Source organism: Palaemon carinicauda, chromosome 44, assembly GCF_036898095.1.
Source record: "Palaemon carinicauda isolate YSFRI2023 chromosome 44, ASM3689809v2, whole genome shotgun sequence".
In the NCBI taxonomy this organism is placed as follows: Eukaryota; Metazoa; Arthropoda; class Malacostraca; order Decapoda; family Palaemonidae; genus Palaemon; species Palaemon carinicauda.
Genome location: NC_090768.1, coordinates 33,278,538 through 33,291,296, shown reverse-complemented (window position 1 = coordinate 33,291,296; position 12,759 = coordinate 33,278,538). Strand labels below are relative to the sequence as shown.

The window sequence follows — 12,759 nt, the reverse complement described above, 5'->3', positions numbered from 1 at the left end:
CTTAATAGCAGCTTTTGTTTATTGGTAAGTACAAATAGATAGTGATTGATTTAAAAATAGAATTTTAATTGTTCGCCTTTTGGAATAAATGGTGATTTTACAAGATGTTTTAGCGAATCTGAATCTAAAACATCCATTACCATAAGAGAAAGAATCCTCCTATTATTAAGGTACAAGCAGTAGGTAAAATTGTCCACCTTGTTAGTATTGAGGATAGTTTCTCTTACCTACTTTCTCAAATAGCGTGCTGACACCAACTCCAGACTGATGCCCTCCCTCCTACAGCCCGTGGCGAGTGTGGTGGAGTCCGGATACAGCCGGGTCAAGAGAAAAGGGCCACAACTTCCTGATGGAGGTGAGAGTCTTCACCAAACCCCACAATGCCTCCTGCACCGCTGCTAACACTCACAAAAAGAAAATAATAAAGCCAAACACTGCCCTATCGGGGCTCAGAATATAAATAAGATGATACAAGTGATATGTAGAGACACAACTTAGATAAATTATTTTATTTACTCTGCTGACATTACCATTATGACACAGGCGCTCGGGCCTACACACGCATACAAATTACTATTAAATAAGTCTCTATATCTTGTAAGGAACTCAAGTCGTAAAGAAATTAGGATAAAGCCACTCTTTCTTTTTGTCTCTTTCTCTATATATCTCTCTTACTTCCTCTCGCTTCAATCGTTTGGGATCAGGTTGACCCCTGTTGCCTAACCTAACAAAAGGAGGAGATTTAAGACAAGTATTTTCCCCCTTTTTTAAACGTTATATTTCCGACGAAAGTTCAACGTTCCCCGCTGCTAGCATAAACAGTTTATGCTTAGTTTCTTTCTGTATATTCCATATCAGTAAGCCCTTCAATACGGGTGTTTGTGATCTTTAACTTTGAGGTAGATTTTTTTTAATCAGCCCCATCTCTCCGTCTCCTCCTCTTCCCACCAAAAGCCGCTTAAAGAGAAGAGAATCAGATTTAGATTTACAAAGAGTGAAAGATTTTATTTATGGAGAACACTAGTCAGTAAGCATTTATGTACATAGCGAGATATTGTTACATATAAAGAGAGAAATTTATGCCTTTTATATAGATTTATTTTCTTGATTATAAAACACGACACCCTAGGTTACAAAAATGGCTAGTCATGACTAATCATTAGACCCTATGATTACTATATAAGCATCTTGGATATAGCCTGAGAGTGGCCTTTACTACTCCCCTGACCCCGCCCCCTTCTTAGTATGACCCCTCTCCATACCTCCCAGTTCTCCCCTTTTCATTTTCGAAGCTTTATTTGCCCCCCAACCAACTATGACGCATGGGTAGCTCAGATACAGACTCTAGTACAGCACTAACCTGACCCAGATAAGTACACCAGGCACATTTGCTCCTGATCCTGTCATTCTCCTGCACCCATTTTGATTTTTAAAAGAGAAATTAAATAATGCAGTGGCACTCTTCATGGCCTTGCTACGTAGGCCTCTACTCATCCTAAAAAAGAAAAGCACGTTCATCCTCCGCCAGTTCCTTCCTGCACCGTGCTTCCTATCAGCCTCAGATTTCAAAGCCGCCTTTCCTTGGCAGCCGTATCACAACTCTTCAGTAACCTTTGAACTTAGACGCCTCTATTAATTGCAGTCATAACACCATCTAGACCTCAGTTTCTCTATCTGGTGCAAAATATCACTGTCCTCCTTCTACGACCTCTGTTACCATCAGCATTAGTCACCCACATGGTAACCACTGCCCCGCTACAATCAGTCGCCTGTCCTTCACCATGCCCTGACCTAATTACACCCTTCCAAGACCTTCCTGCACCTGTTTCCTCGACAACTCTCAACTCTCACCTGCCTACTACAACTTGCATGCTGACCCTTTGCGCGCCTCCAAGAAGAGACACGGAGCTTGGCCAGCAATATTGAAGTGGGCGCCATTTTGCAGGCCTGCCGCCGACCTCTCGAACAGCTCAGCCAGACCACACCTATGATAAGACCAACAAGGCAGCCAAGGGCAAGAACGTCTCCAGGTGCCCCTCTGTTACTGAGAAAGGTGTGTGTGCGTGTGAGTGTGCGTGCGTGCGTGTTTGTAAGTGCAGAGCCTTTTCTCCTTTGTCAAGGTTCGAACCATTTGCACGTGCTGCATGCCATTCAGAGACTCGTGGCCAAATTCCAGTGCACAAGAGAGCGTTCGCGTTTTCCAAAATTTTGTCCCTCGCTGCCCTAAGGAAATAGATTCAAATCATGACCTTAATGGTGATTGAAAATGCAGTCTTCAAAATGATGATCCAGAAAAAAATGGAAACTGCATGATCTTTAGATGCATAACTGACATCAATTAAAAAAATATTTATATGCATGTATTTCTACGTCTGATACCAATCATCAAATGTTCTGTATTTTTGAAAAACATTTTCTGGCAAATATGTGATACTGTTTCCTATCTATACCCTGTCTATATTTTGAATGATTATATGGATTGATTCAGAAATTAGAGGAATAAATCCAATAAGATTATCCTATTGTTCTTCACAATATCCCTCCCTCAAAGGTAAATGTGTCCATTTATCATGGGTTGTCAACTAAATCAACTAGATTTTCTCTGAGAATTTACTGTAGGTTTGAAATAAAAGAAAAAAAAAATAGTTTTTGCGTCTTTAAATGTTGCTTAGATGACATACTTCTCATTTCTTCAGCGGCTGATCTTTGAATACTTTTATGAAATGCTAAACTTTTAACAACTTTCAGTACCTTTAATAAAATTGTTTCTTGTGCTCATTTTTCCTCACAACTTGTGACTTTGGTTTCACTTGCATATCTATAATCACTAAACCTTCTTCGGCAAATAGATGTTCAGCAGATATAGCATTCGTTTATAATAAGTATGTTAGATTATGTTAGGGTGTTCATTAAAGAAAAGGGTCTCGATTTTACTATATTCGTGCATTAAAGCCTTGTAGCCAATTGGAATTGTTTGATATGCTATTATACTAATTATCCTTAAGTTGTAATTATTTTTTTCTAACCATAAGTTGTATTGATTCAAGAATTTTGAGTAGTTGACCGTCCATGGTGTAAGGGTAAAAAATTAAACCATTCACAGAATGATAATATCTTTTCAGGAGTCAAAGATTTTGATTTACACCTTACATTATATATTGTCTGACGTTGTCCCCTCCCCCCAATCATATAGTTATGGAAAGAGTGCCAAAGAAAAAAAATTTAATTCTTTGGTGCAATACAATTTCATTATGACATTTATTTTCTGATCAGAACTGGCCAGAAACTTTCCATTTATTCAAATTTATGATGTGCCCGGTGAACTGCATGCGAGTGACTGCTCTCGTATCTGAGGTAGTTCTGTAGTTGTCCATAGACGAGCATGGCCGTGAGACCAATAGAGCAAATGACAGCCTTATAGAACCAGTTAGAGGAGTATAGCAGTTTGTTTGCATGTTTTAGAGCTTCTGTAGACAGCAACTCTGAGATTTTCTTCTGAGTGTGGCGATTTATATAGCAGAGGAGCTCGATATACTATTAACGGGTTGCCCTGTTTTATTTCTGCTTGCTCTAATAAGTTCACTGACGCATTTGAAGAATCACTTGCATCTATGAGGCACTTGGGGCCTTTTACCGTTATTTCTTTAAAATTATGTATTTGTAACACGTTCTATGGGGGATGTTATCCAATAATGTGATATCACAGTATTTTGTTTAGTAACTAGAGCAAAGGAGAGCAGGCTATATCTTTCGCAAATACAAGTGAATTCAATGCTTGGTAGTCAAACTTCACTGGCACGTAAGGATATGATCTTCAACAAACTAATATTTGTGAACCACTGGTGTCTTAACTACTGTGATATGTCATGATAGTTACTTTATGTATAAGTAACAGACATTCTGTTCTGGACATTGTAATATGGAAACTTTTGACTCGCGGGAGATGTACTCTTTATAAAAGAGATACTTGATGGGTTTCTTAAAGTTTTTTTTTTTTTTTTAAACCGTGAGATTTCTTTGTCACTCCCAGTTACCTTTATCATCCGGTTGGTCAATATGCATTTATTATATCAAGAGCTCATGTTGCTTCTCGTGTATTGTTTTAGGGGATAAAGATTTACTCTTCATTCTGTTCAAGTTAAAAAAAAATCCGTCTTTTAAAGAGATTAAAATAGGTCCAATTAATTTTTCCATGTTACTTAGAATTTTTCGTATTTTTTAAATGTGGCAGAATTTTTCGTATTTTTTAAATGTGACTCTGCTAATGTTTTGATTTTTTATTTCGAAGGTAATGTTATTGATTATAACTTAGACTAATATGATGATTCAAGCTCATTTTGTATAGTAAAAAGTAATTGGAGCACATAAAATTAAATTAGGGACATGAAGAGATGTATTGTGGGAGCAGCGCTGACATATTTTTCAATGATTTATTTATTTTCATATGAAACTAAGACTCTTCTATAACTGTAGCTTGTTTCCAGTTTCATCTTTATTTTAATAAAGAAAAATAATGTATTTTTTTCAATGCTTTCCCCAATTTCACAGAATTTTAAAACGATAATTCTAAATGATCTCTTTTGAACCCTGAATTCAGGTCTCTCTCTCTCTCTCTCACTCTCTCTCTCTCTCTCTCTCTCTCCCCGAAGCGAGGGGCTCTCTCTCTCTCTCTCTCTCTCCTCTCTCTCTCTCTCTCTCTCTCTCTCTCTCTCTCTCTCTCTCTCTCGAAGCGAGGGGCTCAAATATGTTAAATCAATCATTCCTCCCAGGTACCAGGGTTTTGTCATTATAAAAGGGGGTAATGTTAAAGAATCCTTTGCTTACCAACAGTTACCAGCAAAGAAGCCAGTGGGTCCTCTGTAACATCGATGAGCAGTAACCACGAAGAGCTGGTGAGGGCGTATCACGCCCATGCCAACGATACGCCCACGACACCCGAATCAGGCCGGAGAAATAAATGTGGTAGGTCTCTCTCTCTCTCTCTCTCTCTCTCTCTCTCTCTCTCTCTCTCTCTCTCTCTCTCTCTCTCTCTCAAACCGGAATTGAAAAGATACAACACTATTCAATGTGGCAATTTCTTTACATACAGAATTGCAAATACTTGGAATAGACTTCCAGCAGATGTAGTTAACAGTAGCACGGTAAACGAATTCAAGTCTCTCTCTCTCTCTCTCTCTCTCTCTCTCTCTCTCTCTCTCTCTCTCTCTCTCTCTCTCTCTCACATATACAATTTCAGTATTGCCTTCAAGATTCTCCATGCATCGTTCATATGCGTCTGCTTTCGGTTTCTCTCTTATCGTCTGTGTATTTTGATAATTATTCTGCTCCAGCTGCTTTATCTGTCTCTCTATCTATCTATCAATACAGTACAAATGAATACACATCTTCCTATAGACCGGTAGAATGTTCAGATGCACAAATCTCTCCAGAACCTTATAAATATGTGTAGAATTCTCTTGCTTGTGGGTGCACTCGGGCTCACCATTCTCTCTTATTTTTCTTTCTCTTATTTTCCCTTTTTAACTTTTTATATTTTGTATATGAAAGATTTATTTTAATTTTGTTACTGATCTCAGAACATTTCAATTGTGAATTAATTCTCTTGTAGTTTATTTATTTCCTCAATTCCTTTCCTCACTGAGCTGTTTTCCTTGTTGGAGCCGTTGGGCATATAGCATTCTGATTTTCCAACTAGTGTTGTAGCTTAGTTTGTAATAATGATAATAATAACCATAGATAGTAATAGTAATAATCACTTTAGCCTCAATTTCGTCCCCAGGTGTTGCAACCAGTAGCGAGATCACTACAGAATCAGATACAACAGCCGAGCCCGACTTGGTTTCATTTTGCGCAGCCATTGGAAATTCTCGGGCCCTGAGGGTTCCCGCGCTCTTTAAGCCAGGTACGGTACAGACACTATATTTCAAGGGGGCCAAAATACTGATTGTAATGGCAGAAACTTGAAATGAAAACTAGAGAACTAGGAATTTTCTAAGGGTATTGATTAGACTGGTGTAGTTTATATTCTTAATGCACTCAAATAGGGAAAAAAAAACTGGTTGTATTGGCAAATGAAAACTAGAGAACTAGGAATTTTCTAAGGGTATTGATTAGGCTGGTGTAATTTATATCGTTAATGCACTCAAATAGGGAAAAAAAACTGGTTGTATTGGCAAATGAAAACTAGAGAACTAGGAATTTTCAAAGTGTATTGATTAGGGTGTTGTAATTTATATCGTTAATGCACTCAAATAGAGAAAAAAAACTGGTTGTATTGGCAAATGAAAACTAGAGAACTAGGAATTTTCTAAGGGTATTGATTAGGCTGGTGTAATTTATATTCTTAATGCACTCAAAAAAGTAAAAATAGATTAGTATTGCAAATGGATATTGGAAAAATCACAAAGAAACCAAAACACTAGTTCTTTGGCAACTATAGAAAATTATCTAGGAAATATCTTAATACTCTAAGATGTTTAAATTTTTATAATAAAGTTTCTATTTTTCTGGTCAACAATTAGCCGTCAATTATGTGTGTAGATTATATTTATAGACATGTTTACTCTTTTGTTTTTTTAGTATTTTTCATATATCAAAAACTCAAGTTCGAAGCATTTAGACAAAATCATAGTATCAACCCTTTTCAGGTTAGATATGAAGGACATTTCTTCATGGCATTTATTTTATCGTTATATGTTATTGTGAGATTTAGTATTTGAATTACAGTAGATAGAAGGAAGTAAATTAATTTATGATAGAGATTTATTTACTAAAATAATAATGCTTTGAATATCAATTTTATGGACGTGAAACATTTTTGAAATTTTTCTCAATTGTATTTATGTATAATATACATAGATTCTATGCTGCCCTTAATGTAAGAATGACTTTACTCATTTTATGGACGTGAAATTTTTTTTGAAATTTTCCTCAACTTAATTTATGTATAATATACATAGATTCTATTCTCTTCTTAATGTAAGAATATCTTTACTCATTTTATGGACGTGAAACATTTTAGAAATTTTCCTTAATTTAATTTATGTGTAATATACATAGAATCTATGCCGCCCTTAATGTAAGAATGCCTTTACTCTTTTTATGGACGTGAAACATTTTTTGAAATTTTCCTTAATTTAATTTATGTATAATATACATAGATTCTATTCTCTCCTTAGTGTAAGAATGCCTTTACTCATTTTATGGATTTTAGAATTTCTTCTCAATTTAATTTATATATAATATACATAGATTTTATGGTGTCCTATATGTAAGAATGCCTCTACTCATCTATTTATTGGTACTGAAAAGTTCTAATTTATGAGTCCTAACTGCATTTTCTTCTTGGATTGAAATTATTAAACGTTCTAACAAATATGTTTCAGCTGATGGCGACTATTCAACCGTGGCCGACATGGTTGGAGTTCGGTCTCGCACTGAATCAACAACAAGCCACGAGGAGAGTTCAGATGAGGCCAAGGGGACTCGCTCCCACAGAAGACCCCCCAGGGGCCAGGAATGTCATGCCAGGCAGCAGGGACACAGGCCTTCCAGAGGGGATCCTGATTACAGTTATGCCAGGCCTGTCAAGAAACAGGGGCCACCGCCCCCACCTCTCTCTTCAACGGAGAGTAATAGGTATTGGAATGTTTTCTTTGTATGCAATGGAATATTGGAATAATTTTTTTATGCTGTGGGACATTGGAATCCTTTTTTATTCAATAGGACATCCTTTTTTATTCAATGGGACATTGAAATCCTTTTTCATTTAATGGGACATTGGCTTCCTTTTTTATGCAATAGGACATTGTAATATATTTAATATGTAATGGTGCATTGGAATTCTTTTTTTATGCAGTGGGACATTGGAATCCTTTTCTTGTATGTTATGGGACATTGTAATCTTTTCTTGTATGCAATGGGACATTGGTATCCTTTTTTATGCAATGGGACATTGGAATCCTTTTCATGTATGCAATGGGACATTGGAATCTTTTCTTGTATGCAATGGGACATTGGTATCCTTTTTTATGCAATGGGACATTGGAATATTTTTTATATGCAATGGGACCTTGGAATCCTTTTTTTTATGCAATGGGACATTTGAATCATTTTTGGGATGCAATGGGACAGTGGAATCTTTTTTTGTAAGCAATTGGGGTATTGTAATCGTTTTTGCAATGCAATGGGACATTACAATCCTTTTTGTAGAAAATATTTTAGCTTTTTGTAGTCTTTAGTATGGGCTGAGAGTACTTGGGTCTTACTTTAGATGATAAAGGTGGTCAAGTTCTTTAATTTGTATTGTTTTATAATGTGAAAACTTAGGTTATATAATGAAATATAATGAAGAAATATGTTAAAAGCATCTTCAGACAATTATAACTATATCTATGCCGTTCCCCACCTGAACTTTATGGTCATTTTATTTTCTTTTCCTTTTTATTAAAGAAGAAAAGTTAGCCAGCAGATGATATTGTTAGTTATTGAATAATTATGGAAGAAATGCTCTTCCGTTAACTTCTGGCACAGAATGCTTCTCGGTAAATGTCACTTGAACTTATAAGGTATAATGCTTTTCTCATATCTTGATTAGTACAAAGGGACACACTCATTGGATTACTTACTCTCTCACAGGTTAATATATTTTTATACTCATTGATGGAGAATTAACTATTTATTATTATCAAAACCACGATCCTATCCGAAGTGAAACTCATCACGCTCCGTAGATCTTTTAACCTAACTTAATCCTAAATAATATTAACTTGTGATTGCACTGTGAGTTTATCACTGCGACCAGCACTTGATATCGGGGAATCTAATAATCTTAAGCATCTATGAATCCTGTGCGAAGATCATCAGTGATTCTCATAGACTTATGGCTAAGAGTAGGTCCTGGCTGTTATGGATTTTTGCTAGCTAGCATGATCAAGTTCAAGCTTGTAGTGGTTTGACATGAAACACAGGAAAAGTAAATAGATTTAGAGAATCAGTCTTATATGATAAACAGTGACGTGTGTGTGTATATATATACATATATATATATATATATATATATATATATATATATATATATACATATGTATATGTATGTATGTGTGTATATATATACATATATACATACATATATATATATATATATATTTATATATATATAATATATATATATATATGTATGTATGTGTATATGTATATATATATATAGATATATATATATATATATATATATATATATATATATATATATCTATATATATATATATATATATATATATATATATATATATATATATAGTTTACGTCTGGCAATGACGATGTGCGTGACAAGACAGGATATATATATATATATATATATATATATATATATATATATATATATATATATATATATATATATATATATACATCCTGTTCTGTCACGCCCATCGTCATTGCCAGACGTAAAACTACTCGGTATCTCCCCGTCCCTCGAGTAGATGGGAGAGGGAGTGGTCGTACCCTGGTGAGAAGAGGTACCTCTAGAGGCACCCCCTGAAACTACAATCTCCTACAAATTGCCGAAACAGTCGGATTGTATTTAGGAAAGGGTGAGGGGTTGGAAAGGGTTGAATCTCTGTGTGCATATTTATCTAAATATTTAGTACTCATTTTTGACAGGTCGCGTACACTAGTACATAATATTGTGCAATGTTCCATGTCTTAAATCTACGAATTTTTCTTTTTCATTTTGGTGAAATTTATTGGTACAAATGAATGTTTTTTCGCAGTGCGGAATATGCTGACGGGTGGCCCAGTGCTGGCAGTGAGGAGGCCTACAGCCGCAGGCACACACTCGAGTTCTCTGAGGCGGAGTGTGATCATCCATCAGCAAAGAAAGGTAATGGAATCGAAATAGTGAAGTTTAACAGTGAATTTTGATAGACTTTTTTGTTATTGTTTTTGAAGTACTGCTTATAAAATGGTGTGATATCTGTTCTTTATCTCGTATTAGTAAGAGATTGTTATTTCTTTATCTGAAAGATAGGGTGGAATTATTTTCTTTTTTACTTTCGTTCCTGATGTAAGTTTGTTTATTTTGGTTGAAAAAATCAGATAGGATGTACACTTGCTTTGATACTTATAAGATTTTGTTCGCAAATAGTTTCAATTACATTTTATATCTTATCTCTCTTTGTTGTGGTAATTTCACTTTTGGAAAGGCTTGGTCCCCTAAATAGCATTGATATCTCAAGTGATGTTTACATTGCTTATCAGTGTTTTCCTCTTCATATCAGGTGTTGAGGCCCTTGATCAACTAATGGTCGACCTGGAGATGGAGAAGATTGTTTTCGACACCGGTAAGAACTCAAAGGTTTACACGACCGCTCTCTGACATCAATTACAACACTTATAAAACCTTGGGTTCAAAGATTTCCGACGAGTCTGTGCTGAGCCCTGATTCTGTTCGGAAAGTTAAGGATGGAAGGAATCTTCTTCATCTGATGGTCTTCCCCCCAAGGGATCACCAAACCTGTTTATAATGTCTTTCTTTTTTTAAACAGTTTTATATAGGGGAAGCTGATGTTGTTTGCTGTGGCGAGGTTGTGAGTGAGTGTCTGGGCTGTGTGGAAAGCAGTCTCGTGAACATACGTGTTGCGATGGAAAATAGAAAAAAGGAAAATGCGCTTTTATCATCGTTATGATGTAAATTTCCAGTTGAGGGGGTTCCCATAGTAGGACTCGGCTGGAAAATTAAGTCGAGTTTATTTTCCTCGGAGTAAATAAAAACACTGTCCATAATATACTTGGACGATCATACTCCAAACGATAAAAGGCACTGATGAGGAGCACCGTTCCTTCAGAGCAATGTCTGAAGAAGAAAATCGTAAATTTGGTGCTTAATGAAAACAACCACTCTCTAAGACAAGAGTGGACCAGTTGAAATCCATCACGTATGTATGAGTGTGTTTGCTGTTAGCATCATTGTGATTAAATATATAAAAAATATGATACAATCATGAATTCTGTATTCATATATTTGCTCAATGATTAGGACGTCTTTGCGGGATGCGTAAATCAATTGGTTAGTAAGGAGCCATTGTGATATATTTCATTTTGTCTTTTGACAAGAAAGGATAAAATACGGATGTATAGAAATATCGCGGTCTAATGACTATTGAATGATAGGCTTTGTATGATTAGGATTTCAAACGTTTGTAAAAGATACGCATTATTCATCTTTTACATAGATATTAAAGAGAAGAGATATAAAATATTATTCATAAGATTTTTTTTCATGTATATAATCAAAATTATTCGACTTAATAAGAGATCATTATCAATTTAATTACCGGGTACAACAAAAAGCAAGAAACTTAGTATAATTGGATCCATTAATTACTTTATTAGTCAATTGAAATGTTGAAATGTATATCTATATATATATATGGGTTTTTATTTTCATATTCATTTACGTGGAATTACACTATTTGTTGAAAGATATATAGACTTACACATATGTTATATGTTTTAATGGGCGTTAGTAGATAAGATATCATTGATTATAATAGATGTTGACAATAGCGTTATATTATTATAATAATATATAATTATTCAGTTAGATTCTCCGAAAAATGATCTGATTATTCAAGAAAAAATAGGTATTTACTTATTGTCATTAAAGATGAACTTGTATAAATATTCATTGTATAGGAAAGCAGGGCTTGGTGTATGTCATTTTACAGTGCAGCATATATATTTTTTACCAGTTTGTTAACTTGTTGGTCGAATGCAAAGCTATGGAGTTGGGAGAAAGGTGGTTGACGAGTGTTATTATTAATATTATAATTATTATTACTAGCTAAGCTACAACCCTAGTTGGAAAAGCAAGATGTCATAAGCCCAAGGGCTCCAACAGGGAAAATTAGCCCAGTGAGGAAAGGAAGTAAGGAAATTAGTGAAGTGATTTGATACTGGCTAAGGACTGAAGTCTTGGTACAGGTACGGATTTATTCAAAATGGGTCCTGAAATATATGGCCTGCTGTATTATGGTTGTGGTGCTGTTTCTGGCATGAAATACAACAACAATATGTGATTCATACATTTTACGTGTAGCTGTAGTGTCGAGATAAATGGGTCCTAATGGCTTATTATGTGTATATATTTTTTTAGGAAATGAGATATGACTTCGTAAGTAAGAAATTCTTATGATTGATCCTCTTACCAAAAGAAATGTATCTGTGAAGCATCTTTAAGAGGAAAATATACTAATTGTCTTAAATGTACATTTCTATATTCATTATTCATAGTTATTTTCTATTGTAGAACGATTTTCTATCACCCTCAGAAATTACGATTACAGCTCTCTCTCTCTCTCTCTCTCTCTCTCTCTCTCTCTCTCTCTCTCTCTCTCTCTCTCTCTCTCTCTCTCTCTCTCTCTCTCAACAGTATTCTTCTAGAAGGATCATGTAGGAGTTTCTGGCTGGTCAAATTAGGACCCATTTATATTATCATATTCTCTCTCTAGTTTAATACAAAACGAAAAGTATTTGACAATCGCGCTGAACATTCAAAAGACTTTGTTTTTTGTTATACTGAGCCAACATTAAAATCTCTCTCTCTCTCTCTCTCTCTCTCTCTCTCTCTCTCTCTCTCTCTCTCTCTCTCTCTCTCTCTCTCTCTCTCTCTCTCTCTCTCATATTGATGTACATAAAAGAGAACTTTTTAGTCGTAAAGCCATGATATCCTTGTGAGGGTTGTGGTTCAGACTTTATTAC

The 12,759-nt window shown here is 35.2% G+C and overlaps 1 protein-coding gene across 8 annotated transcripts in view; it reads left to right on the top strand.

The window, feature by feature from the left end:
- LOC137634499 (cell adhesion molecule Dscam1-like) overlaps nt 1-12,759 on the top strand; it is a 400,372-nt gene that overhangs the window by 387,332 nt on the left and 281 nt on the right. For 4 of the 8 annotated variants that reach the window (XM_068366930.1, XM_068366928.1, XM_068366926.1 and 1 more), the window contains 7 exons: nt 244-355; nt 1,946-2,053; nt 4,831-4,962; nt 5,780-5,902; nt 7,386-7,638; nt 9,771-9,880; nt 10,278-12,759. The exon at nt 10,278-12,759 is cut by the window's right edge and continues 281 nt beyond it. In XM_068366930.1, the coding sequence (XP_068223031.1) occupies nt 244-355; nt 1,946-2,053; nt 4,831-4,962; nt 5,780-5,902; nt 7,386-7,638; nt 9,771-9,880; nt 10,278-10,375 (936 nt within the window). In that variant the 3' untranslated portion in view covers nt 10,376-12,759. The remainder of the gene's footprint in view (nt 1-243; nt 356-1,945; nt 2,054-4,830; nt 4,963-5,779; nt 5,903-7,385; nt 7,639-9,770; nt 9,881-10,277) is intronic. The other 4 variants (XM_068366931.1, XM_068366929.1, XM_068366934.1 and 1 more) reach the window with 3 other exon arrangements.